The sequence below is a fragment of the Vulpes vulpes genome, chromosome 14, assembly GCF_048418805.1.
Source record: "Vulpes vulpes isolate BD-2025 chromosome 14, VulVul3, whole genome shotgun sequence".
Taxonomy (NCBI): domain Eukaryota; kingdom Metazoa; phylum Chordata; class Mammalia; order Carnivora; family Canidae; genus Vulpes; species Vulpes vulpes.
In genome coordinates, this window is record NC_132793.1 from 131,698,683 (window position 1) to 131,721,184 (window position 22,502).

The 22,502-nt window shown below is 35.4% G+C and overlaps 1 protein-coding gene across 8 annotated transcripts in view; it reads right to left on the minus strand.

Moving 5' to 3' along the window:
* The window catches only part of STIM2 (stromal interaction molecule 2), a 144,050-nt gene that overhangs the window by 76,545 nt on the left and 45,003 nt on the right, over positions 1-22,502 (minus strand). For all 8 annotated transcript variants that reach the window (XM_072737936.1, XM_072737934.1, XM_072737935.1 and 5 more), the window contains exon 2: positions 5,965-6,095. In XM_072737936.1, coding sequence (XP_072594037.1) covers positions 5,965-6,012 — 48 coding nt within the window. In that variant the 5' untranslated portion in view covers positions 6,013-6,095. The remainder of the gene's footprint in view (positions 1-5,964; positions 6,096-22,502) is intronic.

The window sequence follows — 22,502 nt, forward strand, 5'->3', positions numbered from 1 at the left end:
GGATGGCAAGACATGGTAGGGTAGGAGTAAGTCTTTTGGTTTCTATGGTGGTTGCTTTGAGGGACAAGAAAATACATGAATAGAAACAGGCTAGGAGAGGGGTGCCTGCATGGCCCAGTCAGTTAGGTGTCCAACTCTTGATCTCAACTCAGGTCTTGATCTCAGGGTTGCAAGTTCAGGCCCCATATTTGGCTCCATGCTGGGCATGGAGCCAATTTAAAAACATTTTTAATAAAAAATATAAATAGATAGATAGATAGATAGATAGATAGATAGATAGATAGAGATAGGAAGGAAGGAAGGAAGGAAGGAAGGAAGGAAGGAAGGAAGTCAGTCTGGGAGAATCCGTTCTTACCAAATATCATAAACAGAAAAATAATAGCAGTTGGTAAATTAACTGGAAAAGCAAGACACAGAGAAGGAAGCCCAGTAAAGAGACACTACAATTGTCAAGACAAGACATAAAGAGCCTGGATATTCAACTAAACAAGTGCTGAGGCAAGGAAACAAACTTAGAACTCAAGAAATATCCTAAGTACAACTATAAAATAATAAAGACACTTTCTCAAGATCTGTCTCAATAATTTAGACAAGGATTCTTAACCAGTCTAGGTTACAGAATCATTTTACTTTTTAATGAAAGCAAAGAATCCTCCTCCCACCAAAATACATGCACACCCTGCTTTCCAGTAACAATTAATATATTACTATCATAATTACTGTGTCACACATTTACAACTTCCAGTAGAGCATATTAAGAAAATTTTAAGGTAGAACTTGGGTAAGTGAAATCACAAAGTACAGGGGCAGGAAACAAAATATTTTATAAGATCATTACAATAGCCAAATATAAATATTAAGCCTGAAATTATAAAAACTGCTATAAAAGTATAGTCCAGGGACACATGGGTGGCTCAGTGGTTGAGCACCTGCCTTTGGCTCAGGTCGTGATCCTGGGGTCCTGGGATCAAGTCCCACATCAGGCTTCCTGCAGGAAGCCTGCTTCTCCCTCTGCCTGTGTCTCTGCCTCTCTCTCTGCATGTCTCTCATGAATAAATAAATAAAATAGTTTTAAAGAAAGAAAAGTATAGTGCAAAAACAACTCTAAGACTTATTAAAGGATAATGTGGGCATCAGAATCACCAGAAGATTTGTTAAGATACAGATTTCTGGGCCCCACTGCCACATTTCTCACTCAGTAGGTGTGGGATGGGTCCTGAGAATTTGCATTTCCAAAAGTTGCTGCTTTGTCCAGGGAACATACTTTGATTGATTTTTAGCAATCTCTCTCTCTGGGAGCTCCCTCCCACTCTGAGGGAAGCCCACTGCCATATTACGAGCTGTCCTGTGGAGAGAGCCATGTGGTAGGTTAACTGTTACTTCCAACCAACAACCAGTGAAGACCTGTGGGGCCAAGAGCCACATGAGGAGGCGCTGAAGTGGATCCACCACGTATCAGGTCTTGAGGAAATTACAATACCAGCTGACATCTTAATAGCAGCTTCAATGAAAGATCCATAGCCAGAAGACTCAGTTGAGCTGCACCTAGATTTCAGACCCAAAGAAACTGAGATGATAAACGTACGCTGCTGTAAGCCACCAAGTTTGGGGCAGGGAGGGAATCTGTTACTTGGCAAACGATACTACATAAGTTAAAATCTTAACTTAAAATGTTCAGTAAAAAAACAAAACAAAACAAAACAAAAAAACATGCATTTATTCCTTTGGAAATAGTACTCCACATAATTCAAAACTCATTGATACTATTTTAAAGAGTAGGTTTTTCTAACCCTACTTTTGTCTACTGTAGCAACTGTCCTTGTTTCACACACACCCATCTATGCTGTTAATGAAGTCTTCTAAGAAGTGTATAGACAAATGATGACAGAAGTGCTTTTCAGACAGATTAGTTAAATGTAAGAAAAACTGAAATACCAGGTACAACCAGGTTTTTAATATAAGCTGGTTTTAAAATTAATTAATTATATATATGTGTGTGTGTGTATATATATATATATATCAAACTGATAACATAAATTAAAACTACTTATTCCAAATGACATCAGTAAAAGGTAAGCATAGATTAAAAGGAAGAAAAATTAGGAAAAAAATGATTTTTAAATTTTTCTTTAAAAAGAGGAAAAGTAAAAACAAATGAAGTTCATACACACTAGAAACTGTAATAAAGTTTTCAGTCACAAAGCAGACAGTAACAATGTAAATTCTCATTGCTTCCTACACTGTGTTCAGGTCAATGAAACCATTCATTTCTCTTATTTAAAGTATTTCTTAATCAAGTACCTACACCTTCCAAAATATCTTCAATATTGGCAGAATAGAGGAACTTGACTGTAATCAAAAACTCAATCTAAACAGGTCACAGATTGAGCATACACTGACATCTAATCTTTTTTGATAGTGGGCCAGAAGACAATGACCTGAAGAGCAAAAACTTAACATCCTGTTCCTTATCTAATACACTCATGTCCTCTATTTTCAATTTGAGAATAGCTCTGAAAAACTGCCAAATATTTACTCTTACTTGTCCAAGTACTGCATACAATATGCATACTGCATACACTTTAAATGTTATGAGGCCTACTGAGAGCATCCTATTCAAAATTACAGCTACCCATCATCGATCTGTCCTCATCCCCCTCTTTCCTGCTTATTTTGTTTGTTTGTCTGCCTTTTCACAAGCACCCAACAGAATGTCCACTTAAGGGCTTGAAGATTTATGTGGGACTCTGTTTTGTATTTGAGTATCCAGCAAAAACAGATCTTCAAATATAAACTCAATATTAAGTGCATGAATAAATTAGAAGAGTAAATGCTTTCTTATATGACCAAAAACAAAAACAAAAGCAGAAGCAGAAGCACTAAAGAGGAAAAAATTGAGTTTTCAAGTAACATTTTCAAATGCTCAATATTTTTCTAAATTTTAAAAAGTAACATTTTAAGCCAAAAATCACAAGAAATTAAGTACTTTAATTTTTTTAATTTTAAGGTTTCCTATTAAACTCATGAAGTTTTCTAATGATGATTGCTAGAAGCCCATAACGATATTACCATTTACCTCTTTAAAGAAGAGACACTTCAACAAGAAACACAAATCAAGATGTAGCTATGCTGAACAGAAGGCACTGAAATAGTCCAAGAACCACAGAATTAACAACTCATCCCTTAAAGCCTACAACATGCCACAGTCTAAATCAGTACCCCCAATACAAATCAATTTAATCTATACATGGGATGTTACATTTTTTAGAAGTCACATTAAAAAATAAAAAGAAACATGTGACTTTAGTTTTATATCATATTTTATGTAATCCAGTATGTCCATAATACTATCATTTCCAACAGGTAATCAATATTTTAAAGTCTAAGTATTTTAATATTTCTCATATTCAAAATTTGAAATGTATTTTACACTTATCTCAATTTTAAGCACCCAACAGCCAAATATAGCTAGTAGCTACCATACAGGATGCTGTAAGGTACTAATAAAATATAAAGACATACCTTATTTGCTTTTGAAAATTAATATTAGAAGAAATACGGAGAGAAAAATAACATGTCCTATTTCTAAACATTAAAGTTCACCTACCATACTCACAGATTTCTAAGTTCTTTTAACATAAACTTTACATTTTAACATATAAGGTTTTTAATTCTAACTTTTATTATAAAATATTTAGAATTCCACTGAAATTTAAAAGACTCAAGATATATTCCACTGAAGTATAAATTATATAGCCATGCTTGCTTACTTTGGCACAGTAATAATGATAACACTTCACACATTTGAGCATTTAATATCTGATGATGAGGTTAAAAAGATTAAAATAACTTGTAATTCGAGGAACTATTATGCAATCAGATACATTTAAATAGGCTGTCAAATACCTGCATAAGCTTACTTAATCCTTCTCTGTCTATATATTATACACAAGTTTAACAGATCTTTCCTTGGAAGGTATTTTTAATAATTAAAAAAATGTGAATTTTTGCTCTTTTTTTTTTTTAGATTTAAATGTTTCTGTAATTGTGATATGATATTGTGATATTTGGTCTTTGTCCTTGGTTCCTGGCACAGAGCTCTTCAAATCCTTGGAACTTCCTGACTGTAAGGGGGGTATTTTGCCCCTTTTGATCACACCTGAGTTCATGCTAAAAGAGGACTTAGAACAGGGCCTCTCAATCACCCTGGGATGGGGCTAGTCAGCAGAAAGACCAAATGATTAGAGGGTTAGGATTTTCAGTCCCACCCACCTGACCACTGAGAAAATTGAGTTCTATAAAAACAGAGAAATCTATTCCATGCTTTTTCCTCTTAGCTTCTGGTGTCACCAGTAATCCTTGCCATTTCCTGACTTGTGGCTCCATAACTCCAATCTCTGCCTCCACCGTCATAGGTTCATCTTTTCCCCAGTGTCTGTGTCACCATGTGATGCTCTCCTCTCTTACACAGATACCAGTCCTATTGGATTAAGGGTCTACACTACTCCAGTACAGCCCTATCATAACTAATTACATCTGAAATTACCCTACTTCCAAATAAGATCACATTCTAAGTTACTGGAAGTTAAGACTTCAAAATATGATTTTTCGTGGGAGATACATTTTAACCTGTAACTTGGACCTTTACCAATAAAGTCTGATGACACCTGATTGAAAAGAATTAAAACTAGGGAGAAGTAGGTCTAGAAGTGCTACTGAACAGTGAGAGATTGTTCACTGTTCTCTCACTGAGGAGGGGAGCTGGGATTTTATTTTAGACAAACTAACTTGAAAGCAAAAGAGCGAGCCCCCCAAAAACGTCAAGCAGAAAACAATATATGTAGGTCAGGAATCTGCACTGGCTTAGTGATGCAAGAATCAACTGCAGCCTACAAAAGGATGAGCATTCCCAAGGTAAACCTGTTACAGAGGAGGTCAAGAATTAACCTTTAGAGAATGCTACCATTAGTTAACAATGTGATTAGAGAATGTCACTGTTATGTAACTTTAAATGATGATGAAGAAAAATGTAATTTAGTATCATATAAACTAAAAGAGAAGCATCTCAATCATGACAAATTTAAGAAAGAGATTGAAGAGGCCTAAAAAACCAACAAGGGTCTGGGCTAGAGTAAGACTCCAACCAAATAAAGAAAAAGACTTCTATTGAGAAACTAAGAGGGATCTACACAGATGTGAAGGGGAAAATGATAATGCTTAAGAAATAAAACATGATTTATTTGTACAGTAGGTACAGATTACATGGATGACCCCCAATAAATCACATCTCCTGGCATTCATGCCCTTATATAATCTTCTCCCACCCAGACTGTGAGCTAGCCAAATAACTTGTTTTAAGCCAATTTGATATTAACAGGCACTGGCAAGCAGAAGCATGACAAGTACTTTCACACAAGAACTTGTTTTCCTGGAACACTATCCCCTGGAAGCCAGCTGCCATGCTGTAAGGAAGCTTGAGCTAGATTCTGAATGATGAGAGGTCACATGGGGAGAGACTGCAAAGGCTGAGAGGCCATCATTCCAGCCCCAGCAGAATGCAACCTCCACAGTGACCTCAGCCCATAAAAGAGAGGAATGGAAAATGTACCCAGCTGAGCCCAGTTAACCTAGAGGATCAGGAGAAATGATTAAAAAATAAATAAAAATTAAAAAAAGACTGTTGTCATCCTAAGCCACTAAGCTTTGTGGTGGTTTGTAAAGCAGTGATAGATAATAACCAATAGAACAGGATGTATGCTTGATAAATGCAAGAACATGAGACTGAGGATTCTTATAAAAGTGGGAAGACTTGTATATGCATGAAGAAAAAAGGAAAACCATGTAAATACAAAGGGTAAAATTAGAATGCAAAGAGAAAAACTAAAGATACTAAAGATGAAGTGGAGTCACATGATGAATAACGGGAAAATTTAAGAGAATTAACAGGGAAAGCTTTCCACCTACTTCATCACTTTCATCTACTTCAATTCCACCATCTTTGTCGTCATCCATCTGTTTATGTATTGTCTGAAGAGCTTCCAGACTGAATCTGTCTTCTTCTGTGAAGCATGGTGGACTCAGTGACAGGCAGGGATCTGAAACAGAATAAAAGGGGCCATCACTAACTCACTATACCAAAACGTAGGCTATAGTTAAGAGAATATAATTTAAAAGAAAAATAACAAATTAAATTTCAGACTAAGTCAAATCAAAAGGTTTTTAAAAGTCTAGCAGTCACCGAAAGTATAATATATGAACACAACTCACTAAAAATACGTAACTTAATTCAATCAATATTAGGCAATTACAACCACAAGTAACTCCAGTACTGACTTCAAGCTGCCTGCATTCTTCACATCTTGAACCACTTTCTTTTTTTTTTTTAAGATTTTATTTATTTATTCATGAGAGACAGAGAGAGAGAGAGAGAGGCAGAGACACAGGCAGAGGGAGAAGCAGGCTCCATGCAGGAAGCCCGATGTGGGACTTGATCTCGGGACTCCAGGATCACGCCCTGGGCCAAAGGCAGGCGCTAAACCGCTGAGCCACCCAGGGATTCCCACTTATTCCCCCTCACCAAAAATACAACCCCCTCCTAAAAAACAAAAACGAAAACAAAAACAAAAACTAAAAACCACAGAATACAAAGCCCTATTTTTGAAGAATTCAGTTTAATTAAAATGTGAATCCTAGGAAAATACCTCAGAGAATACAGAGAAAGGGATATACAGAAGAGTCACATGATACTTAGAAACTTTTTTTCACTTTTCTATTTAAAAATCAGAGCCTACCCATATGAATACCTTTTAAAATACATAAATTTAACAAGGCAAAACTGAAGAAAAAGACTGAATTTTTAAAAATCATATTCTTCATTTTTTTAATATATATTTATTAGTTAAACCTTTTTGTACGGTAAATATATAAATGTCTACATTCAGGCTTTCAAAACCTAACAACTAACTTAGAGACAATTTAAGGCTTTTCGAAGCTTAAAATTGAATTAATAAAAGTTAACTGTTGACTCAAATAGCCTATACACTAAAATGAAAAAATTCTGCCAAAATTTCACTTACACCCTATCTGACCGACTGGAGGACTGATGAAGTTCAAGGACTTCTAACTATTTTACCAGGTCACTAAAATACCCTTTTTAACATCATCAGATCCCCATGTATTCCAGAAATAGACATAGCCTGGTCTTCTCAACAGTAGTTAAAAATCTACTTTATCATTCTGGCCCTGTTATAAATTAACTGCCTGATTTTGTATAAATCACTTGTCCTTGTGTCTTAGTTACCACACCTCTAAAATAAAGTAGTCAAGATGTGTACTAAGATCTACTACAGTTAGAATGGCCTAAGAAATAATCTAATTCTGTGCTTAGGAAAAAAAATTGCAAGAAGCCACTACTGGAAACCAATTAATGGTTTTTTAGGTTTTGTTTTGTTTTTTAAATAATGCAAAACTGTATTACCTACATGTTCCAGTTGTAACTCATTTTGGGAAGTTAACATTTTTAATAGTTTTAATTCAAAATCTAATTTTAATTTCTTTAAGTCTTAGAAGAGAAGCAAAGAGAAAAGGAAACTTTAAAAGGGGAAACGCAATCCTAAATTATATGGTGCGTGCGCATGTGTGTGTCTATGTGTGTGGTGTGTGTGTGTATTTAAAACTCTAATCAAGGTTTGCTAAAACCTAAGAACTTACAGGCACAATGGTCAATTATGATCCCTACTTCACAAAACAACCAGAACCCTGATATTCCTACAAGTTCACATTCATTTGTACTTATTTTGAATGGATGTAAAGTAAAAGATAACCTCCCACGTTACCATAATACATGGAATAAAGAGGACCTGAATACAATATGTTACTGCCTCCAGCAGACCTATTTTTTTTTACATATTTCATTTTGCTAATAAATATATGAAGTGAAAATGTTATTGCAATGATTATACAAGGGTTGGCATTTGATTAAATAGGCTTTGTTGTTAACTGTGTCAAACTCTAAAAGAAGTGAATGATGAAGGCTCTAAAAACTTTATAAAGCTTTAAAAGAAAATTAGGAGTAATATATGATCTGAAGAAATTCATATAAAAATAAAATTGGTATTTTTGTACTAAAATTAATTTATTTAATAAAACACTACCTTTGGAGGTCTGTTTCAGGATGTAACTTCTCCAGAAGAGTTTCTGTACAATACCTGTACTATCTTCTAGGGATTAGTTCCTTCTCTAAACACTAGTCCATCCACTCAACAAACATCTATTGATCATCTACATGTGTCAGGCACTGGAAATACCATAATGAAAAAAGAAATAAAAATTCCTCACTAGCAGCATCGTGGGGAAGGTGAGTATAATAAGATAAATAAATAAAAGGTAGAGCATGTTAGCAGTGGTAAATATTAAGGAGACAAATAAAGAGCAGATCTGAAATGCCAAGGAACTTGAAATCTGATTATATTTTATTCTCAAATCATTCAACCTAAGTCCTCTTTTGATGTTGTACTTTATCAATCTCTAACTGCTTCATGGGTCATTTTGCCTACAAAACTGAACTTATGAAAAAAGCAGGAACCATGTACTATTTCTCATGCTCATAATACTCAGGACTTAGCTAGGCAATTTTATGTCTCTGATAAATTGTTACTTCATACAGTAACTCAATCATAAACTTCTAGGCTTCTATACTGTGCAAACTAATGACAGGCATGAGGAATTAAAAGAGATATTAAGAGTATCCTGTACTCAAAAAAAAGCTCACAGTCTAGTGAGAAGGGAAGCATGTGGACTACTATATTAGGTTAGGAACGACTGAACACACTACTTGCATGGTGTTAGAGGAGAGGAAGGAAGGAAATGCCATTGGTTAGTATGTCTGGAGTACAAAGAATATATGGAAAAAAGAAGAGATCAAGTAAAAGATTGGTAAGAAGGGGCCAGATCTCTAAGAGTCGTTTTCCAAACTAAGGAATTTGAATTTTTATACTGAAAACTATGAGAAGCCCATAGATTTTTCAAGAAGCCTAACACAATCAGATTCGCTATAGAAAGATCATTCTGGTGACAGTGGAAAATAGAATGGAGGCAAAGCTAGGAGGCACAGCTGTCAGGAAGTGCTACTGTAATCCTAGCAGCATGCAATACTCCCTGCCTCCAAGGAATGGAGGAGGGAAATGATGAACATTGCTCTAGGATTTGGTGTTTTGCCATGCTGGAGCAGAAGGAAAGGAAAGATAGGAGTTGAAGTTACGGCAAGAGGATCCATTTCCTTAAATAAAATTTTATCTCCTTTTGGTACAGTGATGTAAAGACTACAAATCTAACTTAGAATAGTTGAGAATTCTGAACCCCACTACCTGTTCTAAAGTCTTTTTCACTTCTTTCTCAATTGTTTCCCTTCTAGGTTAATTCAGCACAAGTCATCATTTTAACTCAAATTAGCTGACCTAAATTTATTTTCAAATACACAATCTATTACAAAAGATCTGTGTATATAATGAATCTGGTATAATGGTTTCAAAGACAACTGCCAAAATACCAAAATGGTTCTCCTTTGCCAACATCTCATTGATACCTACATTACCAAACCCAAAATGCACCAGTGCATATCATGTACTCCATAACCAGAAACATGTTTCAGATATCTAAACTGAATTTATTTGTTCAGTTAAACATGATATGGAGTTCCTAATAATGTGCCAGACCCAGTGCTTGATGCTGGACAGCCACATGACAAGACAAATTTCCTCTGCTCCATGCCCTCACTTTGTGTTAAATGCAATATAGTGTGACAATCTTTTTAGCATTGTAAAATGAGCATTCCTTTCTTTTCTCCGAATCAAGAACAGCACTTTCTACTAAAGAAAAAGAAATCAGCCGAAATAGAATAAAACTTAACCAAAGTCAGCAACCAACACCACTCTTAAATTCCAACTGGTCTTCCTCTCCTCGAGGCCAAACAAATGCTGGGTCTGATTCTGCAGAAATAAAGTTTAATGAACTAAAATGATTTCACCTCAGGCTGTGTGGCTCAGTCGTGTCCGAATCTTGATTTCAGCTCAGATCATGATCCCACAGTCATGAGACTGGGCCCGTTGATTGGGGTCTGCACTCCACGTGAAGTCTGCTTGAGATTCTCCCTCTCCCTCTGCCCCTCCCCATTCTTTCTCTCTAAAATAAAATCTTAAAAAATTTAAATGATTTTACCTAATAAGAAACACCTATTACATTCTAGAACCAATGCTATTTTATGTTCATAACTTAATTCCAACCCAGTGTAAGACACATATTTTCTCCATTTTTCAGAGAGGAAAGGAGATTCATGAGTAACCTGCTCAAGATCACATCCCCAGAAACAGCAGAGCTAGGATTCAAATGAAGTCTTCAGGACTCCAATCCATGCTTCAACATCAATATAATGAAAGTAAATGGTTCGGTGTCTCAGCATCAGAGGAGAATAAAATATTGCTACCACAGATACTGTCAGGACCTGAGGAGCTGAGAATACCAGGAAGCATAAATGTGTCCCACAGAAGGGGATCACTAGACAGTCCATGAACAATATTGAGAATGTAGAATATATATCTATACTTCCTACATCACCTTTTTCATAACATCTCCACTTCAAGTCACACTCCTCTTGAACAAACCTTGATGGCAAGTTTATTACCACAGTGACTGACATATTTATTGAATGATTTAAATATGCATAAATATTAGAAGCCAAATAAATGAATTTCTGAATATAAATTATCTAGCAAATATATAGATGCCAGACTCAAGGTTAGAAGCCAGATATACAAAAAGTAAAACAAGTAAATAAAGTTAAATATGGCAAGTGCAATGACAGATGTATAATAAATATATAATGGTTGCAAAACTAAGGGAATAGTACTATCTAGGACTAGCAAGAAAAAATTCAAGGAGAAGTGATATTTACATTTATTCTTAAAAGTGAGCAAGTGTTCTCTAGGAAGACAAGCAGAGGCAGGAACATAATCTGCTAATAGTTATTATACTAACAAAATAATGATGACAATAATTACTAATTACAGTGTGTCTATTATATCCAACTACATATAAATTACATATTATACATTTGACTTTCCTAGAAAGTAAGCACTATTATTCTCATTTAATTGAATAACTAAGAGAAAAAACTGACAAGATCAGTGAGGGCCAGATTATAAAGGAATTATTCTCAAAGTGAAAATAAAGGAGAAAAATTATTAATACACACTTAATAATAAATATTACTCACTGAAAGCTCCTGCTTATAGTTTCCTTGGCCTGCAAAGTTCTTCTCCCAAATCCACCCAGTTGGGTAACTGCTTTCATTCAAAGTCAAATTTGTTTCTCCTCAAAGGCTATCTGATTTCCCTATCTAAAACAGCCTTTGCTTTGATTCCCTCTACTTCCTGTATTGTTCTTCAGAGACTGTATCACAGTGCATTATATATTTATGTATTTGCTTACTGTCCAACTCCCCCACTGTTAACGCAATCACGAGATTATAGGCTTTTGTTCTGATCACTGCTCTTTCCTAAATGCCTAGAACCGTGTCTGGCTCACAGCAAGTGCTCAAAAAACATTTGTTTACTTAATCACTAACCTAATTGGTTTTCAATATAAATGTATGAAAGACAGAAACCTTTCAAGAAATTACACGGCTGATGAAAAAACTAAAATGTAGAGAATGACAAAACTTTTTACCTTTATGACACTATATTAAATCTACTTAATAGAAATCTATTAACATTACTGCTTCAATTAAAATCATTCAATGGCCCCCTAGAACCTAAAGTCTATTTACTCATCATCAAATATTAATGTTTAAATATCTATTGAACAAAATATAGAACATATTATCCAATAATAATCAAGGGAAACTTTAATAAAATATTTAAGATGATCTTTCTCAAAGCTTTTACACTCACAATAAAGATGAGACTTTATAGGGGAAAAGATTAAGCAAATTTTATTGATTACTATATATTATTACTAATATATATTATATGTATATTATTATTATTATACATTATTACACCTAATAAATAATGATGCCTGACTTTATATGTAAGCAATTACATTTTTGATGGCATTAAGAAAGAGAAATTGGATTTTAATAAATGGGATTAGAAAAAAGAAAAAAAACAAGAACTCAAACAGGCAGTAAGAGGAGCTCTGGGACCCACAAAGAGTAGTTTGACTAACTGACGGATTCTCAACTGAAAGCGCCACTCAGTGCTTTGCCTTCCCCCTCCCACTCAACTCTCTACACTGCTACTATGGACAGCCAGTTGGAGGGGTATGGAGACCAAGAACGTTGAGCAACTAGAATGCATGGGGCCAATTCCACAGAACAGAGAACGCCTAGTCCTCAGCTATGCCAACAGTTGCCCCAAAGAGAGAAAGAAAACACTGGCTGGCAACTGATGGATGTAGGAGCAGCAGGATATGAATCTGCAAAGACAGCCTGGAGTTATCAGTGAAGGACAATGAATCTCTGAAAGAGGTGTCTAAAAGAAGCCATTGATTTTTAAGTAGAACTGTAACATGACGACAAATGTAATAGAAATTACAACTTCTATTTTGTGTAGTGCTTTCAAGGTCAAAATACGTTTTCCCATATAGTCAGTTTTATTTTAATCTAGAGAAGAAACCACAGCTTTAGTTTACATACTTGTTACCAATGAGTGTCTGTTCCAACAGTCCAGGCAGGAAGTAAAAGAATAGAAGCCACAATCATGGCAGTGAAGATAGACAGAAAAGGTCATAGGGAAGTAACAACTGAATGTAATGAAAGAAAGGGGACAAATATAATTGACATTTCAGACCTACAAGTCCAGGCAAAAAAAAAAAAAAAATGCTCGGCCCAACCAGACAACATAGTTACAAAATGTGTTAAATGGGATTCCATTCCATTCAGCCTTCCATATTTAAGAGGAATAAATATTAAATATTTATGCCATATCCTTTATTTTCTCGTCCCGTTCAATTGATGTATGTAGAGAATATGGTTTAGAAACTAAGAAAACAAGAGCTTCAGAAGTAACTGCAGCTGAAAAAGTAAATCCAGTCTTTAGAGCTAGTTTCCCTCCTATAATGCCCTTAAGGTCAGCAAATTTCATGCAGAAAAGAACTAAGAAGGGGAGCCAGCCAACTCTTAATCACAAACCAATGACTGTAGCCCATTAACCATGTGCAACATCACAAACTGCCAAGAACTTGGCTTACCATACGGGCAACTATTTATGCGTCTCATGATTAGGATTTTCTTAATTACCACCACTGAAAGAAATTCTTTAAATAAATATTGTTTGTATTTAGTACTTCCATTAATAGTTCAAGCATTTAGCAAATCAAATACTCCAAAATCCAAATACTTTAAGAATAAATGTTCTCTGAAATCCTCAGAGATAATTCTTTGGTGTCGTTTTTCAATAAACTAATGATATGATTCAAACTCAAAAGTAAATAATGTCTTCTGTCTTCTGATATCCTCTTTAGGGCAGAGTCTGTTTTATTCCCCTTATATTTCCAGTGTCTAACAGACCACCAACACCTAGCATATAGTAGGGTTAATGGATGTTTCTCAAAAAAATCTAATAAATAAATAATAAAGGCCACTGTATACCTTTATAGAGAGAAGTTAGCTTCAACCCATTATCTGTTATATTGTCTGGTATATAGTATTCAAAATATGCCAACATTTATTAAAAGCATATTAAATACCAGAACAAATAAGAAAAAGTTGTAACTAGTATACACAATGCTATTTATCGATGCTATAAAAATGCAAGTGGAAGAACTCTAGAATCTGTAATATTTAGTCGTACAATTAAAGTTCACCAGTTAAAGAAAAACAAGCCTTTACCAATAGAGGGCTGAGAAACCACTGCAGATGTACCTAATTATGCCCTTAAGTGTTGCACTGAACTGAAAATAAAAGGCCTTTACTTTAAACCACTCCTGACTGATGACTGCCTCTTGGAGCTTGCAATCTCTTTCATCACTGACTTTGTATAAAAAGTACCTATTAATTAGCCTCGACTCTTAAAAAAAGAAAGAAGTTTCCCGATTATTAGCTAAAAAGTGCCCCCACCCACCCAAAAAAAAAAAAAAAAAAAAAAAAGCCCCGCACTATACCTTCCAAATGTTTTAAATAGACCATCTGATATAAACTCAGTTACTGAGGTCCCTTCATCTTTTCCAGGAACATTTTTCTATTTATCATCTTCTGATGATTTCACTTCCACTTATTCCCCAACCCACAAAAAGCATCTTGTCATTGCCACCTCAAACAAACAGTTCCTGCTAATCTCAAAGAGCCTCTCTAAAGGCAGGAGAGAGGAAAGAATGCCTCTGCCTTGAAACTATCATAATATGAAATTCACTTACCAACACACCCCTAATCCAAAAAATATCTATATTTATATTCATGGTTAACCAATACATCCCATCAAAGCATTTAAATGAGTATTCATGCAGCTATATTTCTCTCTGCATTCACTGACAACTGCCTATTTCCATTGTGTTTTAGAAGTTCCTAGAAAGCAGTAATAGACCTTTTTATAACATTAGCTGCATCTATCATATGTGGGAAAATAATGTTGACTAGGTGCAAAAAAGGAAAAAGAAAGGTAAACAAATGCACTGATTTATTGACTACTAGTTTCCCAGGGTATTATAAACACTAGAATTTCAAATATCGACATTATATGTGCACAGAAAAGTGCAATAACTTTGCTTACTTTTATTGAGTGAGGGAAGACTATAATTCAAAATGACAACCAGAATACTGTGAATGCATGCACCTAAGGACACTGACTTGTATACTTAAAATGGTTACATTTTACATTGTATGTATATTTTACACAATAAAGAAAAAAAGGCTATACCCAAATACAAGCTATAGAGACCAAAGATCATTAACACTATCTTACCGGTATCAATATTTTGAAAGAGAATATTGTTATTATTGTCTAACACTGATCCAAGAGCAAGACACTGTTTCACTTCTCTCACAGTGCAAGAACTTGATAACCAAGTAAAAAATTAGTAACCCAATTTTACAGAAAGAAAAGTTGAGGAGTCTGCTCAAGGTAAAGAACTTTTTGTTTAAAGATTTGAGAGAGACAGAGAGGGGAGAAGGTGGGGGAAGAATCAAGCCGACTCCGCGCTCAGCACAGAGGCCAACACTGGGCACACTCTCATGACTCTGAGATGAGACGTGAGCTGAAACAAAGAGTCAGAAGCTTTATCTGACTTCACCACCTAGGCCCCAGGAAAAGAACTTTTCATTCCTTCTCATCCTGCCACTTACTGTACAATCTCAGGAAATTTATTTAACTTCTTTGCCATAACTCCTGATCTGCAGAAAGGGATTAATAGCAACTTTTGCAAAGTCAATGTTAGAATTAAATGAGACATCTACAGATAAAACACCTAGTACAGTATGCGGCACATATTTGGAACTCAGCAAACAACAAACACTCAGTAGATACCTATTACTATTATCCAGAAAGGTGAAGGCATTAGCTAATCAATGGCACAACACCAAGTCTCCTGCAATCTTAGTCTTTCTATAATATTACGATTATCTTAACAGATATCAAAAACATTTTTCTCAAAAAAAATAAATAAATAAAATTAAATTAAAAGCCATTTTTTCTCAATTGTACTTAACTCTAATATCTTTTAGTTGATTCTAAAACCAAATACACCCTAAAAGATATGGAGAGAAGATAAAAAGGGAATTGAGCACTTATTGGGTAATATATGCCAGGTGCTTTACTTGGTTATCTAATTCAACTTCTCTCAACAACTCTGCAATGTTGGGATCATGCTTCTTCTTTCTATGATGAATAAATCAAATTCTCATATGCAAAATAATATGCCCAAAGTCAAAGAGCCGGTTATCTATTTGGTTGAAATTCAAAAGAACTTTATGTTTCCCCATTTCCCATAATATACATCAAAAGAAAAAGACCTCCTATTTCTAAAAATACCCTAAAAGAATAATATTCTGAAAACAAATTCCAAAACAAGAACTCTAAAAGCAGGTTCATTAAAAGCAGTACTTATTACAAGTATATAATCTCCAAAGATTACTATATTGAAAAAGAAAAACATTTCATTTAGGTATAAGTCTTACTCTGTACTTATAGGATTAGTTTGTTTCTGCAAATAATTATTTTAGAAAGTTCTTACTGTTTCTAAGTGACAACAAATTCACACTTCCAACAGGGAAGCAGAACTCACTGCCCTACCAATTTGGTTTCAGCAACAAAAACGGGTAATTCCCCTTCCATAGACTGTTCCGTAATAATGGAAGAAAGATTTACAAAGTTATACTTCATTCCATGAAAGAGGTGAGCCACCAGACGTATGTGTGCTTATGATAGTAGCCACAGGAGAGAAATGAGGCCACAACCAGAGACTTGAAAATTAGGATATCTGTAAATCAAATATTTCTAAGTTGGGAAATGTCTATACAATGTAGAAAGAAATAACCAGCCAACCATTTCTCTTATGGAAATCACCTCCAACAGCCACTGGTTTTGTTCTGTTTTGGGAAGGGGAAGTCTCATAAAACGCTCCACATATTATGGGTTTGCAAATTCAGCTTCCAACACACAGAGCTCCTAAATAATAATGTGTAGTTACAAAGCTTATTGAAATCCTTATGGTAATTAAAACATCAAAACAGAATTAAGGTATCTCTGAATTTTGAAGAAATTATCTTCCCAGAATTTTTTAAAGCCTCTTTTTCCCCTGAGGTTTTGTGAATTTTTATTTGCTAATAAACACTGAGCACCTACCATATAACAGATTCTGTGGTCATTTTTAACATATTAACTCTAATTTTTACATTAATAAAAGACATAATTATTACTATCTGTATTTTTAAAGTAAGCAAACTGAGACTGAAATAGTTAAATCACCAAAAGACAGTCTGCATTTTAAATTTATTCATCTGGTCAGATTCACTAACTGTTTTCTTGCACTGTGTATCTACTTAGAGTTGCAGATAATATTCGTGAGAACTGTCAGTTAAACATGGATGAACTATGGAGATTAAGTGTGTCAGTGCAAAGAAATCCTGAAATAATTGAGTACATAATAACATTTTAAGTATGAACTCACAATGAAAGTAAACCTGGTATCAGAAAAGTCCTAAGAGCAAAGGTAACAGCTCTCCCGATTCACCACTGAAGCCCTGGAGACGTAGATCTACATTTATATCATCTAATCTACACCTCTATCTAACTTATGAATAATTCAATTAAAAAGCCCAACATCGGGGGTTGTCAATTTTATCCAAAAAATTGTTTTTGTGTTTGCCAACATTTGTTTCTTTTGTCCTTCATGGCCAATCCCCATACCTTTCATTTCACTCACTGCTTTTATATACCCTAAAAATTCCACTGACCATTTTCTAATGCTAAAATATTCACAGACAAAATAGCCTCTTTAAGACATCCAAAAGGAAGCCTCCACACCCCCTCCCTCCAACCAAAAGACATGGAAAAGCAACTGGAGATATCAGCATTTGTTAAGGAGCCTACAAAGGTCCTCATACACACACACACACACACACACACACACACACACACACACACAAAAAACCAATCAGGCAAAGCATCTGTTTAGTAGTTTATGAAAGAACTGGCAGCTAATTCTAAAGATCATTAATTAATTTCAGTCTCCAATATAGTCTTTTCTATCTATCCTTTCACATGATTTTTTCGCACCACGTAGTTCTAACAACTATTTCTGCTTGACATACGTAAGCAGAAGGCAGTGAGTTCAGAATTGCAGAGGTTACTGGGGATTCCTCACATGTAGCGGACACTGCTCCTAATCGGCCTGGCAAATGTAAATCCTTCCCAGAGGAACCTCTGTACCCTAAGTGTCTACCTCAGCTCTTCAGTTGTAATGGTGTGCTGTCATCTAACAAATTAACTTTCAGGGGTTCTCACTAAACCTCAGTTTTACTAAAGGTAACACTGAAAGTAATGAAATGATTTAATCAATACATCAAAATACATGCACACAGATTAATACTGACTTTCCTATTCAGAGATTTCTCCCTCAGGAAAGAATATATACTATCCCCAACAATTCTTCCACTGTCTAGAACTCAGGGTACTCATGACTCAGCGAAAAGAATTACCCCCAAAGAATGTGCAGTGTCTTCTGCATATTCTATTAAAATGGTATAATTTCTTCCAGTTAGGGTAGATTTAAACTTTGGAAACTGCTCGGGGAATCAACTGGAAGAATATCATTTCTGCTCCAAACAATGTATCAGATACCAGTAAAGAAAAAGATTTTCTCATATGGCCAAACTTCAATTCATTAACCCTCAAACTTATTTTTATATTTTTTAGAATATGTCATTATTACCTTATTTTTAAATAACTGTGATCTAAACAATAAATGCATGATAATGTAAGTTCCTGGAGGGAGAGTATTAAAAGATAAAAAATTGGCCTGAATATAGTCAACTGAGCCAGATATTTAGCAATTCAATACAAAGATAATACAGATTTTCATTTCTTTTGAGATCGTAATTCATTTTATTTCATAAATTTTCCAAATTTTCATTTCTCAATTTGAACTAAAACCAGTATCAATAACTGATTTAATTATGTGTCTTGTTCATATTCCCATCAACTAGAATACCACCTGGGAACATAGCAAGCACTTAAGTATTTACTGAATGAGTGAATCAGCATAGAAACTGAATGAGTGATCATGGATTAAGCTGATTTAGATTTATTTATACCAGAAAATTTTCTCTTTGCATATATATCAAATCAACAAAATATAACCAAGCCATTGAATGTGACAAAGTACCATTCACTTCAGCTGACAATAATGCCATTCTTATAAATCACTCAGGACCAAAAACTCTAAGGTCACTTTTTTTATTCCTAAGATTTATCTATTTATTTGAGAGAGTGAAAGGAAGAGAGCACGCGCACGTGCGAGCAAGTGCACATGAGCAGGGAGAGGGACAAAGGGAATGAATTTCAAGCAGAGTCCCTGCTGAGCACCAAGCCTGATGTGGGGCTCAATCTCAGGACCCCAGAGATCACGACCTGAGCCAAAATCAATTGAGCCACCCAGGCCCCCCTAAGGTCATTCTTGACGACAACCCTCAAACATATAATATCCAACCACAGAAAATCTGTTGATTCTACCTTCAAAACATTATCCAGACTCTGCCCCATTCAGAGTCACCATCATCTCTTGTGGAGACTAGTCCCTCATCCTTTAATGTCTTCTTGCCCCTCCTTTCATAGCTAAATCCATGGTCACTTATAATTACCCCCCTGCAAACACACTTAAGACCGTGACCCATTTCTCACCATTATACTTGGTTAGCAAAGCCATAACCATGGTAAAAATCTAGTTCTCCATCTACTCTGTACCTACACCTATGCATCTAAACATGGCTGAGCATGATGCCTTAAGTCCCTAACCACAGACCTCAACTGCACCCTCAACTTGACCAGGCAATCACACTCTAACTCCCTAGTCAATTCATACTCCTACTCTATTTCACACCTTCTTAATCCTCACTCTTACTATCTTCTCCTTATCCTCATTCACAGCAAAGACTCTGCTTTCTGTACTTCACTGCTAATTTACCATCTCCAATTTCTCTCCTCCCTTTCTGTCTTAACATACACTCCCATCAGGATTGAGCACTCACCACTCCACCAAAAGTCTCCTAGTCAAAATTACCAGTAATCTCTACCTTACTAAATCCAATGGTCAATTCACATCACTCCTATTTCTTGGCCTGTCAGTAACCATCTGCCACAGCTGATCATTCTCTTCCTTATTCAGTTTCCAGGACAACATAATATTCTTGCTCTCCTCCTCACTCACTGCAGCTTCTCAGTTTTCTCTTCCAAAGGGTATGAGGAAATTGTGGGGGATTTTGGTTATATTCATTACCTTGACTGTGGTGATGGCTATACAGGTGTATAGATGTTAATGCCAAATTGTACGACAATGGTTCTTTAAATAAGAACCATTTATTATATGCCAATTATACCAATTATACCTCAAAAAAAATCTTTAAAAAAATCCTGTCAGCTTTCACATACCATTCCTAGTTTCAATGATCACTCACAAATCATGAAAATAAGATAGTTGTTTTTAAACCTTAGAATGAAAATATCCTGGCCACTGAGAACAGTTAGTTCCTTTCTCAGCCTATTCTCTCTCAATAACCTATATCTACCATTTTCAATTAATTATTGTCCTAACAAAAGAGAGAATCCAATGGGTGGTGAAGAGTTTGACTTTCTATGGTCATCTATTATCATTGCAGGATCAGAAATAATCGCTGCCTTGTTTTTTTCTCCGAACATAACATTCCAAAATGTTTTTTATTTTTAGCCCTCTCTACAAGTCTCAGTGAAGTTTAGCCTTCAATACTATGAACATGGTTGACAAGATCTGTGCCACTTTCTTATTTACTAGCAGTTATATGGCCTATCTTCTATCTTTTCATAATTTTACATCCCTGTCTCAATTAACATCTACCTATATCAGGTATGTTAGTAAATATTAATTAGAAGTAATTAAGTAAATAAAATGGTATTTGAGGCATATAAAGAAATAAACCCATTAAAATATTTTACAAAAATCAAACACCTATGTGTTGAGAAGAAGGGGTGTATGTGTGTAAAATATTGAGCTAGCAAGAGTTTGTGGCAATTAAATGTTCAAGGAGCCACTATATTTATGTCACAACTCCAAGCATGTAGCAGAACTAACTAACAGTAAGAGACTCAGAGAGACATGGCTGGGGCAGTGTCAGATTTGTATTTTGTACAGAATATGCAGTATTGTAAAGTGAATATGCAGTATTGTAAAGTATATATGCAGTAGCTGCAGAATGTGGTTTTAAGGACGGCAGATTGGAGGCAGGGAATCTAGTAATTTTATCTCAAGCATGGGCAGTCCTGGTGGCTCAGCGGTTTAGCGCCGCCTTCAGCCCAGGGTGGGATCCTGGAGACCCAAGATCAAGTCCCATGTCAGGCTCCCTGCATGGAGCCTGCTTCTCCCTCTGCCTGTGTCCCTGCCTCTCTGCCTCTCTCTCTCTCTCTCTCTCTCTCTGTCTCCCATGAATAAATAAATAAAATCTTTAAAAAAAAATTTTTATCTCAAGCAATGAAGTCTAAACCAAGGCTGTACTAATGAGGTGAGATAGAATGAGGCAGATTGTATAAATATTACAAAGTAAATTTTACTAATTCCTAGAACTCTCCACTCTTTCCACCATAGTCTGCAGCCTCCATTAAACAGAGATGTCATCAACAGGAAAAGATCTTATTCATTATCAAGCAAAAAGGTAACTACGATTTTCCTTTATATTTTGTAATTTTAGAGAAAGATACTCTAGAGATACATAAATTTCTAGATGATTAGATCCTGAAAACTAAACTTATTATTATAAGCTATTTTTAGGGGGGCCCTATTAACAACGGGAAGACTGTTCTTATAGATAATCCAAGAAAACTCCACCTACCATAGGACAGACTGGAACACTGCAACAGCTCCTTTCCACCTCAGGATATGAGGAAAAGACACGAGGCAAGGTGGCATCAAATAGGTAGAAATTGGCCAATGAGGACATGCTGTCAAAAAGACTGACAATCACTGCATTCTTTCTGTATACAGAACTCAATCAGACATTTCTAAGAAATGATTTAGAATGATCTAGAATGCAATGAAAGAAGTCATTCATAAAATGGTGATCATTTTAAGTAATACTAATACTTGCTTCCTGAAATGACGTCACCATGTAGATCCTATACTGAAAAGTCATATTTATATTATTACCATAATTCAGGCATAAATTTAGATTCCACCTAGAGAAACAATTGTGTCATTGAAAGATATAATTTCTATACTAAATGTGGCTATACTTTTAACAAGAGCAAAGCTCTTTGCAGATCAGCACTAGGTCGGTCTTCTAAATACAGACTTTTCATTCTCACTATTTTTGACAGGGAAGACAAACGTGTGAGAACAATATCTGTACACTGTCTGATTATTAAAAGCTCAAGTCCAGGTCCCCCCACCCCCATCCATCTCTCCACAACTACCATCAGAGGTAACTTCATCATTCCCCCCATAGCCTTCCTCTAATGGTGTCCCTACGTCTAGTACCACCATACTACAAGTGTGCAGTGTTTTATGGTCACTGTATCTTTTCAGAATATGCACTAGTCACATCACCCATCCTGCTGAAATCCTCAGGACCTCCCAACCCCCCAAAGAATAAAGCCCAAACTTCACAGCATGCAACCCAAGACATAATCTGATCCCTACAATTTCACTAGGGATTCATCCTCTCTGCAAAGCCTTCCTGACCTTCCTAACAGGTATTTTCAATTCTCCACTCCAGTTTATGCCTAACTATTACAACCTATCAACCCAAATTCTCCCTAAGTAATCACACC